This window comes from Ornithorhynchus anatinus, chromosome 4, assembly GCF_004115215.2.
Source record: "Ornithorhynchus anatinus isolate Pmale09 chromosome 4, mOrnAna1.pri.v4, whole genome shotgun sequence".
NCBI lineage: Eukaryota > Metazoa > Chordata > Mammalia > Monotremata > Ornithorhynchidae > Ornithorhynchus > Ornithorhynchus anatinus.
Window position 1 is genome coordinate 109,286,711 of NC_041731.1, and position 18,704 is coordinate 109,305,414.

Consider the following 18,704-nt stretch of genomic DNA (forward strand, 5'->3'; position numbering starts at 1 on the left):
GTCCTTGCCTACAGTGAGTTTATGCAGTCTAATGGGCAAGACAGACATTAATTCAAATAAATTACAGATATGTACCTAAGTGCTGTGAGGCATGGGGAGGGTTTAAATAAGGAAGCAAATCAGGGCGATGCAGAAGGGAGTAGGAGAAGAAGAAATGAGGCCTTAGTCAGGTGTGTCTCTTGAAGATGTGCCTTAAACAGGGCTTTGAAGGTGGAGGGAGTAATTGTCTCCTGGATATGAAGAGGGAGACATTCCAGGACAGTGGCAGAATATGTGTGAGAGGTTGGCAGTGAGATAAATGAAATTGAGATAAAGTGAGTAGGTTAGCATTAGAGGTGTGAGGTGGGTGGGCTTGGTTGTAGTAGGAGAGCAGAGAGGTAAGGTAGGAGGGGGCAAGGTGATTGAGTGCTTTAAAGCCACTGGTAAGGAGTTGCTGTTTGATGCAGGCAAATACTGCAGGTTCTTGAGGAGTAGGGAAACTGAACAACTTTTGTAGAACAATGATCCGAGCAACAGAATGAACTATGGACTGGAGTGGGGAGGGACAGGTGGCAGGGAAGTCAGCAAGGAGGTTGGTTCAATAATCAACCCTATGTCATTCTCCATTATTATTATTATTATTATTATTATTATTAATCACAATAATAATAGTACTTGTCAAGTGCGTACTATGTACCAGGCACTATACTAAGCACTGGAGTAGATACAAGGTAATTGGATTAATAATAATAATAATGTTGGTATTTGTTAAGCGCTTACTATGTGCAGAACACTGTTCTAAGTGCTGGGGTAAACACAGGGGAATCAGGTTGTCCCACGTGGGGCTCACAGTCTTAATCCCCATTTTACAGATGAGGGAACTGAGGCACAGAGAAGTGAAGTGACTTGCCCACAGTCACACAGCTGACAAGTGGCAGAGCTGGGATTTGAACTCATGAGCCCTGACTCCAAAGCCCGTGCTCTTTCCACTGCGCCACGCTGCTTCTCAGGTATTACCCAGTCCCTGTCCCACAAAGGGCTCACAGTCTTAATCTCATTTCACAAATGTGGTACCTGAGGCATAAAGAAGTTAAGTGACTTGCTCAAGGTCACAGAGCAGACAAGTGTAGGCAATGGGATTAGAACCCAGACCCTTCTGACTCTCAGGCCTGCACTCTATCCAGGCTTGTGCTCTATTAATTCTGACAAAAACTGGATTGTGTCTTTCTGCCCTGTATCTTTGTTCTGGTTTGGTCTTTTCTGTTGCTTTCTGCTGCTTCTCATGTCCTCATTCTTGCTTTTTTCATCTCCTACGGTCACTGTAGAGAATCCCATTCTCTCTTGTTCTTCTTTCTTTATCTTCTCTTCAACTTTTCTTCCCACCTCTATATCTGAATCAATAAGGGTAGCTTGAGTTGCTTGCTTTTGATATGATTAAGCAGAGATCCAGCTCAGATTGCACATCCCTGTGGATAAGGGACATGAGACAATAAAACTCCTGAGAGTAAAGAGGTAATAATATAATTGTGGTACTTGTTAAATTCTTACTATGTGCCAAGAATTGAGGTGGATGAAATGCAGAGAAATAGGACACCTTTCTTCCACTCCTGCCATCACAGAATCATGGACAGGAAACCTTCCATTAAAGTGGTTGGAAATCCCAGTAGTAATCCATAGTAATCTTCAGGGGGAATCAAGAAAGCAGAATTATGGGCTTGGATTCCAGGTGTGGAGGATGGAAGAGTTGGCTGAGGACCAGATAAAGACCTTTTATTATCAATCCATCACTCTTCTCTGATGCTCTGTTTGGGTAAATTGGCAGCAAAAAAATGCAGGATAAAAAGACGTTTCAGAAATCATGTTGTGATGGTGATAAATAAATCTTATCCATTAGTCAGGACATATTGAGGAGAATTCGATACTGCACTTTGTTTTTGTCAAAAGTCAAAAAAGTAGGGCTGGTGACAGTGAGGAATTTTTGCAAGATAGTATAAATTCATGCATTCTTATTGTCCTACTGAATGGCTTGCTGCTTTTCAGAGTGGCTAATTTTGGTTCTCAGGGTTAAAATAAGTTTGGGGGAGGTCACTCATTGGTCAGTTCCTCTAAGGGGGATTTACATCCTAGGATGGTGAGGCCACAGTAAAATTCCCAGAATTTTTTAAAAATAATAATTACAGAATTTGTTAAGCACTTACTATATGCCAAGCACTGTACTAAGCACTGGGATGGATACAACCAAATCTGGTTGGACACAATCCCTGTCACACATGGGGCTCACAGTCTCATTCCCCATTTTACAGATGAAGTTCCTGAGGCCCAGGGAAATGAAGTGACTTGCCCAAGATCACACAGCAGACAAGTGGCAGAGCCGGGATTAGAACCCATGACTTTCTGACTCCCAGGTCCGTGCTCTAGCTACTATGCAAAATACTTTTGATAGGTAAAGCTCCTTCATCACCTTTGCTTCCCATTCAAACAGCATCTATGGATTTTGTCCATCTATGATGACAAACCACTTATAAGAATGAAACCATGAGATTTCACCTAGGCCCATTAGGTCATAGCATCGCTCATTTGTATGTGTTTCTAGCTCTCCTTGCTTGTTTCTCTTACTCCTTGAATTAGTTTACCACATAGTAGAATGCTCTATTAATGGAGATCCGCGTGAATGCTGCCAAAGGTACTATGTGAAAAAAAAAATATGGAGTTCAAATATTCCAATAGTCTCCAAGATTTATTAGTTCATTGTTTTGGAGATAAGGAATATGAATAAAACAACATTTGTAGACAGCTGCAACCTCTGGAAATACTTGTCACGATGAAGTAGTAGCCTGCCTACTTGTTGATTAATGTTTTTTTTCCCTTGTGCTCTATCTGAAATGCAGGCCTGTTGAATTTAAGCAAAATTTATAATATATTGCCTATGAGGTATTAAAAATAGGTATGGTATGTAGGTATTTTTCAAGCTTATCCCAATTTCTAGCCCATGCAGCTGTAATTTTAAAAGTTTGAATTAATTCTGACAAAAACTGGATTGTGTCTTTCCCTGTATCTGTGTTCTGGTTTGATCTTTTCTGTTGCTTTCTGAGGCTTCTCGTGTCCTCATTCTTGCTTCTTCAATTTCCTCCATTCATTCATTCAATCATAGTTATTGACTGCTTACTGTGTGCAGAGCACTGTACGAAGCACTTGGAAAGTACAACTCAGCAACAAATAGAGACATTCCCTGCCCAACAACAGGCTCACAGTCTAGAAGGGGAGAGACAGACATCAAAACAAGTAAATGAGAATCCCATCCTCTCTTCTTCTTTCTTTATCTTATCTCCCATTTTTCTTCCCACCTCTATGTCAGAATCAATAGGAGTGGATTGAGTCCCTTGCTTTTGATGGTTAAACACAGAGACCTAACTCAGATTCCACACCCCTGTGGATAAGGGACATGGGGCAGTAAAGCCCCTGAGAGTCACTGGAGAAAAGAAGTAATAATATAATTGTGGTATTTGTTAAATTCTTACTATGTGCCAAAACTGACATGGGTCTAATGCAGTGAAATAGGACACCTTCCTTTCATTCCTGCCATCCCAGAATCATGGACAGGAAAGCTTCCATTGAAGTGGTTGGAAATCCTAGTAGAAATCCACAGTAACCTTCAGGGGGAATCCAGAAAACAGAATAATGGTCTTGGATTTGGGGTTTGGAGGATGGAAGAGTTGGCTAAGGTCCAGATAAACACTGCTGCAAGAGAGCCATTTCTACAGACCTCATATCTAGGGCCAAGAGATTTCCAGTGTGATGGTGGGTGCTTTGCCAACCACGAAAGACTGAATAGCTCCCTGAAGTTCACTTCCTTTACTACTCTCATGACACTCTGTGCCTGAGCAAAGTTGCTGATCAAAGCCAGAAAGGAAATTAATAAGGTGCAATGAAAGGATTTTGCACCTCAAGTACCTCCTCCTGGTTATTCCTCTCCGTAGCCTGGCCCTGAGAACACAAGGTAATTCAGAAGACTCACATCTTACCCTAGCCATGTATTCATCTTTGCAATTCAACTTTAGACTGATTTGCAGCATTTGAAATGTTAATGTTGTATTTCAAAACTCACTGACTGGCCAGAGTTGAATAGGTGTTCTGTTACAAATTCCCTTCCTGAGGTCAGTTTTGGGGATTCCTGTCCCATGACCCCAGGGCTCAGAAGAGAGGCACTGAGTAAAAAAGACTCCATAGACACAGTAGGAACAAAAATTGTAATTCTTACGAGTAATACACCTTGCATTACTCATATGATTCCCACCCACCACCTCTAGAAATCAATGAGGGTTCCTTAGGAGGATGATGTAAGGAAGGGCTGAAAACAGGGGAACAGGGTGTGGGGATCAATACATTGAATTTTCCTCCACTATACTGTGGTCAGGCATTCTCATTATGAAATTAACATAGTCCTCACAATGATTAATATAATGCTTTACATATAGGCTTTTATTCAGTGTTACTATTGATGGATGGAGTGATTCAGGATTATCTGCTCCATTTGTATAATTCATACACCAAACCATAATTTTGTCCTGAATTATCCAGTTGGATTAACTACATGGAGAAAATGAAACAGATAGTTGATCAATGATCCTTTTTATTTAGATCACGTAGACTCAGTTCAGTTGAGATCTAAGTGATGTGGAAGCACGGTTTTTACTTCCATTAGGAAGGAGTTTGCTGATCATAAGAGGTATTCCAGGGCTCAACTCCTTTTGCAAATGCTGATGTGAAAGAGCATTATCTGCTCCATTTGTATAATTCATGCACCAAACCATATTTTTGCCCTGAATTATCTGTTTTCTTCCAGAATTTAGGTTCAGAATGCTATAAACCATACCAATAGTATTCATCATAACTAGTTTCTTAAATGGCCAGAAGGGCAGTTATTTACTATTTATAATGTGTCTTTGGGAAGGGCAGGGCAATAGACTCAAATATGGACCACAAAACTATAAAATGTACACTATTCTCTAAATGCAAATATTGGCCTCTGTGTCCCTGCCAAGCATGTTATATTTGTTTTGTCTATGGCTTCGAGTTATCTCCGACCCATAGCGACACCATGGACACATCTCTCCCAGAGTGCCCCACCTCCATCTGCAGTCATTCTGATAGTGTATCCATAGTGTTTTATTAGATAGTTATAATACATTTCCATTTTATGATAGAAGTAATACATATTTAGCCGAGATATTCATGCACTTAGCTTTCATGTATTTGCATTTTTTAATAATTGGAGTTTTAGAGCATGTAAGGAGAAAACTTTGCTCAGCTATAGTTAAGTATTTATTTTATCCTAATTGATTTTAGGATTTTTTTTTACAATTTTTCAAAGCTATACATTGAAGCAAAGGCATGCATTTGTCTCATTTGGAAGGTAATAAAATGAATTAGACAGAAGACAAAACTCCAACTCTTTGATGGTCAGCTTGTGAGTCACTTCCTGGAATTAATCTAGCATGCCTTTTCCTTTGGAAGCTTAAGATGTTGTATATTGTATGCTGTGCTCTGACTGAAAGAGCACAGGACTAGGGTAAGGACCGGCTCTTCCCACATCCATTTAATTGACTTTCTGAAATCTGTACCCTGCCTGTGGTGGAAACTGAACCATCCTGGCTGGTTAATTTTGAGATAATGGGAATAGTTGAAGGAATGGAGAAATTCTGAATATCGCACATTTCAAAGGAGACAAATTCAATCTATTGTATGTAAAAAAATCAAGCAAGTGTCTAAGAGCAGCAGGAAAAATGTTCTCATTCTTTTTGTTGAGATCTGACATCAGCATATAGATGGTTTCATCAATTATTGAGAAAGAAACTAAGAAAGGAAAAAATGACTGATTTGGGTGCTTCATTTTGAAGTCTGAATTTGAAGTGCTCAGACAGAATGAATCAGATTTTCTATATGTGAATCTTTCAGAATAATCGTCTGCTTTCATTCTAACCCTTTTCTCTTAAACTAGCAAATGGAAATATTCTGGCCTTAAAGAGTTTTAAACTGAAACAAGCTATAGTGTGCCTGCTGTTCTTTTATGAGGATATCACAAAGTAAAATGCAAATTCTTATTTCTAAATTTCCTTTTAGTAGGAGAAGGAAAATAATGTATTCTCCAATTAAATGGACTGTTTGCTGCTTACAGGGGGTTAAATATGCCTAGTATTTGGTCTATCATCTCCAGAGTGATTTTCATTCTCTCCCATAAAATAAAGCATGGGGGTGGATCCCACAGTCCCTTTCTTGCAGTCAAATGTGCTCAGGCTACTCCGTGATTCCCCAGATACATAATATATTGTCTGAGTTGAAAACGTTTGAAAGGTAAAGCAAACTACTGGGATAAGGGAATGAATTAATCACTGTTCATTTTTAAGGTATTAATGAGCTTGTGTGTATATGACATCATTCAGGATTTAGATGTAATGGGAGAAGATCCGTTCCAATGCAGAGATCGTGTCTACTAGCTCCATTGTATTGTACTTTCTCAAGTGATTACTACAGTACTCTGACCACAGTGACTACTCAGGGAATGTCATTTATTGATTGATGGATTAGAGTATGTAAATCTATAGGTACAAAATGCCAAGCATAAATACACGTGTGCTGATCAGTCAATCAACAGTATTTATTGGGCGCTTAATCTGTGCAGAGCACAGTGCTGCAGTGGGGTTGTGATTTGCACAGAAGGCATTTGTTTGGATTGTGACTGTATCTGGGCATCCTAAAAAGCCTACCAATCCCACTCTCCCAGTATGACTGATATCTGCCAGTCATATGATGCAATCTGAAATCGCAGGTAGACAGTCTGCTCCCCGGCACACAGAACCTCCCGTATAGGAAGTGCCCCCCAATCCGTGTTCCTGCAGTCAGCCTGGGTGCCTTCCCCCATACTTCACAGAAGGTTCCACATCCTTCCTTCCCGGGGCCCACCGTGGGTCAGAAGATCAGGCAATCTTGTGGCTTGGTAGTAAGAAGCAGGATTTTCTGGTGGATAGAACGCCAGGCCGGGAGTCAGAATGATCTGGGTACCAATCCCCTCTCCACTTGTCTGCTATGTGACCTTGGGTCTGCTATGTGACCTTGGGCAAGTCACTCGCTTGCCATACTCCACTATGCTGTACTGGTCATTTATCAGCAAAAACATTTAGGCCATGTCTCCCCACTCTTCAAGAACCCCCAATGGCTTCCCATTCACCTCCTCATCAAACAGAAACTCCTTAACATTGGCTTTAAAGCACTCAATCAACTCACCCCATCCTACCTCACCTGACTGATCTCCTATTATGGCTCAAGCTTCACACTCCACTCCTCTAGCTCCAGCTTACTCCCTGTGCCCCGATGTAATCTATCTTGCCCCTGACACCTTTCCCATGTTCTTCCCCTAGCCTGGAACTCCCTACCCTTCCATATTTAGCAGACCACCACTCTCTCTCCACCTTCAAATCCTTATTCTGTTGACTGTGGATGTTAGGAGGAAGAGTGGATGTGGGAAGGAAGACAATGAATTCCGCTTTCGAAATGCTGAGCTTATTGCCGGGGATTCCATATAATAATGTTGGTATTTGTTAAGCGCTTACTATAAAAATGTCGGTATTTGTTAAGCGCTTACTATGTGCAGAGCACTGTCCTAAGCGCTGGGGTAGATACAGGGTAATCGGGTTGTCCCACATGGGGCTCACAGTTAATCCCCATTTTACAGATGAGGTAACTGAGGCACAGAGAAGTTAAGTGACTTGCCCACAGTCACACAGCTGACAAGTGGCAGAGCTGGGATTCGAACCCATGACCTCTGACTCCCAAACCTGGGCTCTTTCCACTGAGCTATGCTGCTTCTCTAATATGGATCCGGTCCTAGTGGTAATAGGAAATGTGAGACTGCATGAGAGGTTGGAGGTTAGAGGTAGGATGACAGATTTGGGACTCATCCCCAAGTATTTCAGGAAAGTACTATCTTGCATGATTACTGAAAAATATATCCTTTATCTGCAATTTTGATTTAATTCATCATAACAGTGAACTTAATATTTTTTGCCTTTTTCTTAAGTCTCGATAGCTAAATGAAAAAACCATCACACCACACAAAGTTGAGTTCATTGGTGCACTTGAAATAAATGCAAAAAAAAGTTACTTTTCTGCTGAAGTTTTCCTTATGCAATCTTAGTCTTTGAGCCTACAGTGGATAAAGCTAAGGTTGAGTTGAGCAGCAAATAAGGACATTTTTCTTCCTTGGAGAACTTGCATTCTAGGCATAAGTTTCCGAGAATCTTTTTAATACATTGATAAATGCTTGTTTTAGTGTAACATTTCCATTTTCCAAAGGAGGCAATTAATTGATGGAGCTGGGACTAGAATCCAGGCCCACCGACACCCAGGTCTACCAATCAATCAATCAGTGGTATTTATTGAGAACTTACTTCGTGCAGAGAATGCATTAAGCACATGAGAGAGTGCAGTATAACAGAATTAGTAGAAATGTTCCCTGCCCATAATGAGTTTATAGGCTAGAGGAGGAGACAAACATGAATATGAATAAATAAGTAATTAATAATATGTAATTTAAAGATATATATGTAAGTGCCATGGGATTGGGTGTGGGACAGATGTCCAAAGATCACAGATTGAAGTGCATGGATGATGCAGAAGGGAGAGAGACCCTGGGGAAAAGAGGCTTAACTGGGGAAGGCCACTTGGAGGAGATGTGAACTTAGTAATGCTTTGAAGTTTGAAGTAATGCTTTGAATGAGAAGCAGCATGGCTCAGTGGAAAGAGCCCGGGCTTTGGAGTCAGGGGTCATGGGTTCGAATCCTGGCTCTGCCACTTGTCATCTGTGTGACCGTGGGCAAGTCACTTCACTTCTCTGGGCCTCAGTTACCTCATCTGTAAAATGTGGATTAAGACTGTGAGCCCCACGTGGGACAACCCGATTCCCCTGTGTCTACCCCAGCACTTAGAACAGTGCTCTGCACATAGTAAGCGCTTAACAAATACCAACATTATTGAAGTTAGAGAGAGTGGTCACCTGGCATAAATGGAAGGGGAGGGTGATCCAGGTTAGGGGAACATACCATGCTGTTTCTTAAATTGCCTTTCCATTACCCCAGTCCATCTTTCAAGATTTCCCTCACATCTATCAATCAATCACCTGCATTCATTTAGCACCCCTTAGAGTAGAAAACTACTTGTGTGCTGGTAACTTGCCATTGCAATTATTCTGAACTTTTCATGCACCTAGGGCAGTGCGCTGCATCAAGCAGACAATCAGTAAATCCTACTACTACTATAACTACAGGTTTTTATGGTATTTTTTAAGTGCACACTATCTGCCTGGTGAGGGAAGCAGCACGGTGTAGTAGATAGAGCTTTGCCCTGAAAGTTGAAAGGTTATGGATTTTTAATCCCAGCTCCTCCATTTGTCTGTTGTGTGACCTTGGGCAAGTCACTTCACTTTTCTTGGCCTCCTCCCCTGTTCTTTCTCCCTCCATTCAGGCTTGCATCTTCTCCTGCCTTCAGGACATCTCTACTTTGATGTCTTCCTGCCACCTCAATCTCAACGTGTCCAAGACAGAGCTCCTTATCTTCCCTCCCAAACTCTGTCCTCTCCCAAACTTTCCCATCACTGTGGATGGCACAACCATCCTTCCCATATCACAAGCTCGCAATCTTAGTGTCATCCTTGACTCTGCTCTCTCCTTCACCCCACATATCCAATCCATCACCAAAACCTGCCGTTCTCACCTTCACAACATTGCCAAGACCTACCCTTTCCACTCCATCCAAGTTAGAACAATCACTCATCCTATACTACTGGATTGCTCGATCAGCTTCCCTTCTGACATCCAAGCGTCTTGTCTCTCCCCACTTCAGTCTATACTTTACTCTGCTACCCAGATTATCTTTCTACAGAAACGTTCAGGACATGTCACCCAATTCCTCAAAAATCTCCAATGGTTGCCTATCAACCTCCATACCAAACAAAAACTCCTCACTGTTAGCTTCAGAGCTCTCCATCACCTTGCCCATTCTTACCTCACCTCCCTTCTCTCCTTCTACATCCCAGCCCAAACACTCTGCTACTCTGGTAATAATAATAATAATGCTGGTATTTGTTAAGTGCTTACTATGTGCAGGGCACTGTTCTAAGCACTGAGGTACTAACCACCTCATTGTGCCTCAATCTCGCCTGTCTCACCACCGACCCCTGGCCCATGTCCTCCTTCTGCCCTGGAATGCCCACCCGCCTCAAATCCACCTATCACTCTTCCCCACCTTCAAAGCCCTACTGAAGGTGCACCTCCTCCAAGAAGCCCTTGCAGAGTAATCCCCCTTTTACCTTAGCTCCCTCTCCCCTCACCATCACCCCGACTTGCTCCCTTTCCTCTTCCCCTCTCCCCACCCCACAGAATTTATGTATTTATGTGTACATCTATAAATGTATTTATTTATGTTGATGCCTGTTTATTTGTTTTGATGTGTGTCTCCCCCCTTCTAGACCATAAGCCTGTTGTGGTCAGGGATTGTCTTTCTTTACTGCTGTATTGTACTTTCCAAGTGCTTAGTACAGCACACAGTAAGCACTCAGTAAATGCAATTGAATGAATGAATGAATGCCAGACACTATACTAAGAGCTGGGGTGGATACAAGCTAATCAGATAGGACACAGTGCCTGTCCACAAAGGGCTCACAGTCTTAATCTGCATTGTACACATGAGGTAAATGAGGCACAGAGAAGTGAAGTGATTTGCCTAAGGTCACACAAGAGACAGGTGGCAAAGGCAGGATTAGAACCCAGTTCCTTCTGACTCCCAGGCCTTTGCTCTATCCACTAAGCCTTGCTGCTTCTCTCCTATACTATGACTACAACTTCCACTCCAACCACACACAGAGTACAAAACTGTATTAAGTGCTTCACAGAGTACAAAATATTTAGTACACGGAATCACTACCCTCAGGGAACTTGAAATTCAGAAAAGCAGGCCTGTTTAGTAGGTGCTTTTGCAACACATTATGAAAAACCATACTGCAGATTTTGTCTACCATAAAATGTCAATTAGTGGATATAGTATAGTCAGGCTTCTGCAGATTTGGGCAAATGTGTCAGAAAAAAAAAAAACATGGTCTTCCATCAACCATTTTGTTCTATTTTTTAGTCAGTTTGATACGATGATACATTTTGGTGTGGGTTTATTTGTTTTTGTGGCAATTATAAATAGAATTGATCCAGAGGTACTTTAAAGATCCATTCGTGTGAGGACTTCGATTTTGGAAAAGTGTCCAGGGCTTTCCTTTTGTAGAATAAGAATTAGTTTGCCACTTGCCTAGCGGCAACTGGATTTTATGAATGGATAGCATTTTCTAATTTAAGCAGGAGAATGCACTTTCTAGAGCTGAATTTCCCTGGAGGTGGCAGATTTCTTCTGCCCTAATTGGAGTGTATGGCCTAGAACTTCAGACCCCAAATAAATATGTGCTTCTGAGAAGCCCTCGTAGTAAATGAAACTGTTTTTCAGCCTTCAGCTCTATTGAAGAGAAAAAAAAAACTTTGAGGAATTCAGATCACATCCTGTAAATTCCTCCCTTGCTTGGTAAAGGTGTGGCTCCTTGAAGGAGCTGTCTGTACTTCCAAGTTTTATCATTTTAGTTCTAGAATTAAAATGTCTTGTGCCAGTAGATGAACTTTTTTCTAGCAGAGAAAAATGATTTCTAGTCAAAATGACACTTCAAGTAGTCGAAAAGTGTCAGCATATTCAGTACAGTGCAAAGGAAGAATATGTTGTGCAATATGATCTCCTAAACAGAGGAATATTATTATAGGAGCTAGGATAAATATTCAAGATTTATACTTACAGGAAATTATTACAGAAACCATGTTCTACTATTCTTTCTAGTCTATTTAAAACCAACTAATTAACATGATGTTGCTGCTACAGCTTTTTAAATCAATTCTGTCTCCCCCCTCCAAATGCTAAAGGTCTGTTTTCCTCTTCTTGTGGAAATATTCCTCCCCTAAGAATTAATTAATGAAATAATTAGAATGGATAGGCAATTCTGGAAGCCACGCATGAGTCTTCCATCATATATTACACCCCTAAGATTTAATTTTCCAAAGATCAATCCCTCAAAAAAGTGACAATGTGGATATCTCTGCTTTTGTAAATTTATTTTTAACATAGTATTTGAACAACACTGGCTTGTCCATTTGGATGACACTACGATGTATTTTCAAAAATTTTAAGGGCTCACAAAATAGATGATTAAAGGGAAGCAGCATATAAATAAAAAATACTGGATTTTGGCACTGATCTTCAATTTTTCTTTCTGAATTATATACCATAATTTTATATGACTCAGCTTTATCTATCAGAATTTTAAATGTAAATAGTTTCCAAAAATATCTTATGATCAGCATAAATTATCCAATGCAGATTAAGCACCAAACTACTAACCATCCCTTGACAATTAATGTTTTATTAACCAAATTATATTAGAGTTTATAAGATCATTTAAAGTACTTTCATAGATGCCCAATATGACCCACAGCACCTGAAATTATTTTTTAGAATATAAAGGAAATTGAAAGGATGGTGGATTTTCCCCTTGTGTTTAAAAAAGCAAAATCAAGTATGGAGCATTCTGGGAAAAAAGTGGGATTCTATCCTAATCGGTCCCCAGTCCCTAACTAAAACAATCATGGAATTGCAATTGAGAATACACAAATGCAGTCTGAATGCCCTTATTTTACTCATTTGTTTTATTAAGAAGTCAAATGCAGGAAAGGAAAAGAAACCAGCAAATAAATAGCATGAAAGAAATCTAAGAGTATCTATGGGATGAAACCAACCCAAATTAGGAAAGGTTTCAGCCACTAATTGATCATTATTTGCCAAAGGTGCCATTTCTCTCTTCTATTTCAATGCACGAAAACCCTCTGTCATCATAAAAGGTGTCAGAGACATCACTAGCATTTTTCCCCACTGAAATCAGTATAAAATATAACACATATTACTCAACAAAGACGCTTTCAACCTAAGTTGCTTTCTCATTTTTTTTTTTACATAAACCAAAAGCTTTCTAAACCCAAAGGATTTCAATACCCGAGAAGTTAACAACATTAGTGGCAACAAAAGATGTGTGTTCATCAATGTGAATTATAATTTAACTCAAGTGGGGTTGTTTGGTATCTGTACTTAAATTTATCTGCATTGTGAATCTAATGGATTTGCAATAAAAATCAGTAATAATTTGGAGATTGTTGTCAGGGATACTGACTGAGATTCATAGAGGTACTGACTTCTCTCATCTAGGGTCAGTAAATAATTTGTACATTTTTATTAAACATAGGTCTGAGAAGTATCTTTCACAATCATTTTTTTTCTGGATTCTGTATAAATAGAACTATTTACCACCCGATAGTTTTATTTGACCTCTGTATAGTTTTAACATTCAATATTGCTTCACTCTGAATTGAAATGAATACCTTTTTCTAGGTTAACCTCCTGGCTTTTGGAGTGATTATATACAAAGTGTTTCGACATACTGCAATGTTAAAACCAGAAGTTAGTTGCTATGAAAACATAAGGTGAGTTTCCCTTTAAACCCATTGTCTTTGGAAGACTTAGCCATCAGTAACTTTAACTGCAGACATTTCTCTGGAAGCCGCACTGTACTTTTTAAATCCCCGTTCCATTTCCTTAAATGTGTTTTAAGAGCACTTCTGAAAAAGCCCAAGCCTTAAAAAATTCAGTGCACTGTGTAAGATTATCAACCCTATTTTGAAGCTGCAAGTAGAATCACCTTTTCAAATCTGAAACCCCTTTTCAAAGGGAAAAGCCAGCTAATGTGTTCCCACAATGAATGAGGCTCTTGGTATGATTCACTTCGTTAAGAATCACTACAACAGAGTTCAGTGCCTCTGTATCCTTATTTTCCAAGATTCTTAACTTTGCATGCTGCTATGATATTTCCATCAACTAGCTCTCTTTAAACTGATTTATTGGGGCCTTGAAAATCATTTGTGCAGGAAAAGCTGAAGTGTACTGTGGGGAACATTGAAAACAACTTACTGTTTGTGTTGCTTAGAAACACTCCTGCAGTTTCAGTGCAGTGCACTAGATTTATAGTTAGGATTTAGCAATTGTTTGATTGATTACTTTCTCTTACTCCTTACTCTCAATAGCCTCATCTACTGAGCTAGTTTTAATGAAGTTGCAAATGATTCATTTTCTGAGGAAACTGCAAAAATGCCTTCCATACAAAGGAAATTTCACAATGATTGGGCTAAGAATGAAGGAGAAAGTAATCATTAGTTGCTTCATTTTCCAGGCAGCATGAATCGTTGGGATAGTCAGTGAGCGGGGCTGTACAATATTTTACCAAAAGTCACAGGCGATCATTTCTTCTAATATAGAAACATCAGTACCCTGACCCTGGGACAATTTAGCGTTATTTGTGTTGCAAAATGAAAATCCTTTATGAAAAGAAAAATCTAGTTTTACATCCTGCACGGTCTGCGGAATTGAACCTGAAAGGAAGCCATAAGATCCCTTTGATGTCATGCACGTGTGCTGACCTAAGAACATACTGTACATTTTTCAAGGTTTCTTAGGGGAAATACTTCATAACGGTTTTATGTTTTACCTTGGGGAATTACACTAACAGTAGATTTAAAATCAAATCATATGGCACTGCAGCACCCTAGAGAAAATATATTTGAAGATTAAGAAAGTCCATTTTTTTGACGATGTCCTGTTTTACCATTACACTCAGTCTGCAGAAGCCCAGAGTTTCACAGTACCGCAGCACACCCTAAAGGGCGCTCTCCACCATGGCACCATAGTTCAAAATTAGGGTCCGGTCTCTGGGAAAAGAAAGCGGTAATTCCTCGAGTTGGAAGGAACACGTGCACCATGTTCTAATGAGCGATTTGGGGAAACAAATAACACATGACTGCCTTAATTGTAATTGGAATCTAGGTCGTGTGCCCGGGGTGCCCTGGCCCTCTTGTTCCTGCTTGGAGCTACCTGGATCTTCGGCGTTCTCCACGTGGTCCAGGGGTCAGTGGTGACGGCATACCTTTTCACCATCTGCAATGCATTTCAGGGGATGTTCATCTTCCTATTCCTTTGTGTGTTATCTAGAAAAGTGAGTATTTCCTCGGGTAAACAGTGCTGAATTCCAGAGACACAAAACTCTTATCAGTCCAGGTTTATCTTTCCAGCTTTTCTTTTTAAATACAACACATTTCATGTCAAAAGTGATAACAGGTGTTGTTAGTCATTTACGGAAAGTTCCAAGGAACCTCTTAGATAGTTCTGTCTCTCTGTAAACAGTCTTGCAATATGTTGTCTTTAAAATCTTGTCCCGAAAAGCCTCTTAGCAGGATTTTTAGGACCTTTAACAATTGAGTGCTTTCTGTGGTCAGAATACAATGTTTATTATTAACCATTTGTGTGCTCTTCTGTTCCAGATCCAAGAAGAATACTATAGGTTATTCAAAAATGTACCTTGTTGTTTTGGATGTTTACGGTAAACACAAGGGAAGATGCAGAAATAACCTCTTGTAGGGAAGCAAAGACTGCCATCTAATATTATCAAGACAAGCAATATTGCCAAAATATGGAATGACCTATTGAATGGTTAAACTTTATGACTCAATCACTTTCTCTACAGCCTAGGAACTGTAGTTAGACGATCAAATCATGTTTAATATACTTACTGTATCTATACTGTACACTCTTATAAGTCATGGGTTTTCAAGCAGAGTATTGCATAGAAGTGGAAAGAAATTGAATTCTTAAAAGAGCTATAGCTGTTTCCAAGCTCAGATATTAGTTCTAACATGAGAAATATCTGAATATCATAAAAGAACCAACTGATATATACATTTTTGTGAATCATTTTGCCTTTTGAAACGTTACCCCCTGCCTTCCGCAATAACGAGCTTCTTTACATAAAGTGGACTATTATAAGAAGAATGAAGAGGCACCGGATCAGAATATTAAAAGAAAATGGCTTGCAACACAATTCTCCCCCTTGAAAACTTTGATATATAAAATAAATGAGAGATTCTGAAAGCAAATAAATAATTGTAGAAAGTCTGCAAATTGTCAGTCTTGCATGAAGTAGAATTTCTGAGGAAAACAGCTTAGGCCACTTTGATAAATGGGTTTTCTTCTGTGAATGCTTTGACAGGGGCTTGGTTCCTTTTTAAATTCACAGTTAAACTGCAGGTGCACTTCATTGTTATTCACTGCTGCAACTTCAGGTGTTTAAGCCAAAAAAAAAATGTTGGATAAGTTTGTAATTTTATAAAATGTTTGAAATTCTGCCCTTCTTTGTCAAAATCAAATTGCAGAAAGTGCCTTTCAGTGCAGGAACATAATACAAGCAGATTCATTCATTCATTCATATTTATTGAGTGCTTACTGTATGCAGAGCACTGTACTAAGCACTTGGAAAGTACAATTCGGCAACAAATAGAGACAATCCCTACCCAACAATGGGCTCACAGTCTAGAAGGGGGAGACAGACAACAAAACAAGTAGACAGGCTTCAATAGCATAGACAGGCATCAGATACATAGAAAAAAAGATATTTTATAAAATTTTATATTCTACTAGTTTTTTTAATCTTTTTTATTGCAGTGAATATACACTAGTTTGGTGGGTTGGTCGGGGAGGAGTTTGTACTTTACTTTTTTGTGCTCTAAATGCCATAGAGCTTATTACCAGACTTCCTTTTAAATATCTGTACTCTGTATGAGAAACCATTGTAAATATGTAGCTGTTCATAAATGGAAAATTTGTCCTTTTTGTTTAAAAAAATACGTCTTTTAAAAATGTGTTATTTATAACAAAGAAATCAGGAGTTCTGCAGTTTTCTCTGTTTCATTTTGCTATAGAGTTCTTATTATTTTATGGAATATGTCCACCTAAATATACTGTCTGTATCTGCTTAAAATTTTCTCACTGGAAAACGTGACAATTTTGCCTGTTTTTTCTAAAAGTAATTATTGTTGCACCCCTGAATGAAAAAAGTGTTTATACATGGAAGTTTCAGCTTTAGATTTTCAAAAATTGTCTTAATTTCATTTTGGTATTTTAAAAATGAAGTTTAAAGTGAAAAAGCACCCATCTCCAATAAACTTATCACCTGAATGTTTTGTCTCATTTACTTTTCTATGTGTTTTTTGTCAAAACAGATAAGCCCACCAATTGCTACTACTTTCATTTATCACCCGAGTGGTTGTGGGAGCACCAATCTTTTCAAATCCTCTACTCGTATATGTTAGAATTGTGACCCATTACAACCGTTGTCACATGAGAATATTTATTAAGCAAATGCATGTGCTTGGCCACTTGTAGTAAAAGATGAAGTAGGCCAGGAAACATGCTTTCCAACTGGGTAATGACTTCAGAAGTCATTTGTCTGAGAACGTGGGTCAATGCAGTGCCGTCTTAACTTAGCTCGAGGTCCGATCCAGATGGCAACTCTTAACCCTGCCATTCTATATGTCTTCAAATTCATCAATCCTCCCATTGTTGTCAGTAGGACACCTGGCTTGTGAGAAGAAAATGCAAAGACTTAGAGCTGTCATAACCAGCAGACGGATTTTCCCTCGGCGTGTTTTAATTTAAGGATGGTTTGCATGATGTACTGCAATGATAAAATATGGTTCCGCTGAAGCGAATCATGCAGCTGGGTCCGATTCTCCTTTGCTTTTGTTCTTCTAGTATCCCTTTTGTTCAATTTTGGATAGCCTGTTGATGTAAACAGGGAAGATCAATTCAGGGAAGGGTACAAAATAGGAAGAAAGAGCTGAGTGAGGGTAAGGTAGTTTGGGATAGTGAGGTAGTCAGGTAGGGATAAATAAGTGGTTTTATTCTATCCTAATCCTCCTCGACCTCGCAGCTGCCTTGTGACACTGTTGACCACCCCCTTCTCCTTGACACTTTATCTCACCAAGGATTCATGGACTCCCTCCTCTCCTGGTTCTCCTCTTATCTTTCTGGCCATTCATTCGTGGTCTCCTTCGCGGCCTCCTCCTTCCCCTCCCATCCTGTAACTGTACTAACTGTAGGGGTTCCTCAAGGGTTACTTCTTGGCCTTCTTCTGTTCTCCATCTATACTCACTCCCTTGGTGAACTCATTCGCTCCCATGGCTTCAACTATCATCTCTATGCAGATAACATCCAAATCTACATCTCCTCGCCTGTTCTCTCCTCATCCCTCCAGGCTCGTATCTCTTCCTGCCTCCAGGACGTCTCCACCTGGATGTCTGCTCGCCACCTAAAACTCAACATGTCGAAAACTGAGCTCGTTATCTTCCCTCCCAAACCCTGTCCTCTCCTTGACTTTCCTGTCACTGTGGACAGCACGACCATCCTTTCCATCTCACAGGCCCGCAACCTTGGAGTCATCCTTGACTCAGCTCTCTCATTCACCCAACACTACCAATCCACCAACACCTGCTGGTCTCACCTTTACAATATCGCCAAGATCCGCCCTTTCTTCTCCATCCAAATGGCTATTGTGCTGGTACAAGCTCTCATAATATCCTGACTGTATTATTGTGTCAGCCTCCTCTCAGATCTCTCTTCCTCCTGTCTCTCCTCACTCCAGTCTATTCTTCATTCCACTGCTTGGATCATCTTCCCACAGAAATGCTTTGGGCATGTCACTCCCCTCCTCAAAAACC

General features: G+C 39.9%; 1 protein-coding gene across 1 annotated transcript in view; it reads left to right on the forward strand.

The window, feature by feature from the left end:
• ADGRL4 (adhesion G protein-coupled receptor L4) overlaps positions 1–17,175 on the forward strand; it is a 147,295-nt gene extending 130,120 nt beyond the window's left edge. Inside the window, exons 14-16 of the mRNA XM_029063739.2 lie at positions 13,495–13,586; positions 14,980–15,148; positions 15,474–17,175. Of these exons, the coding sequence (XP_028919572.1) occupies positions 13,495–13,586; positions 14,980–15,148; positions 15,474–15,536 (324 nt within the window). The 3' untranslated portion in view covers positions 15,537–17,175. The remainder of the gene's footprint in view (positions 1–13,494; positions 13,587–14,979; positions 15,149–15,473) is intronic.
• The last annotated feature ends 1,529 nt before the right edge of the window (positions 17,176–18,704 follow it).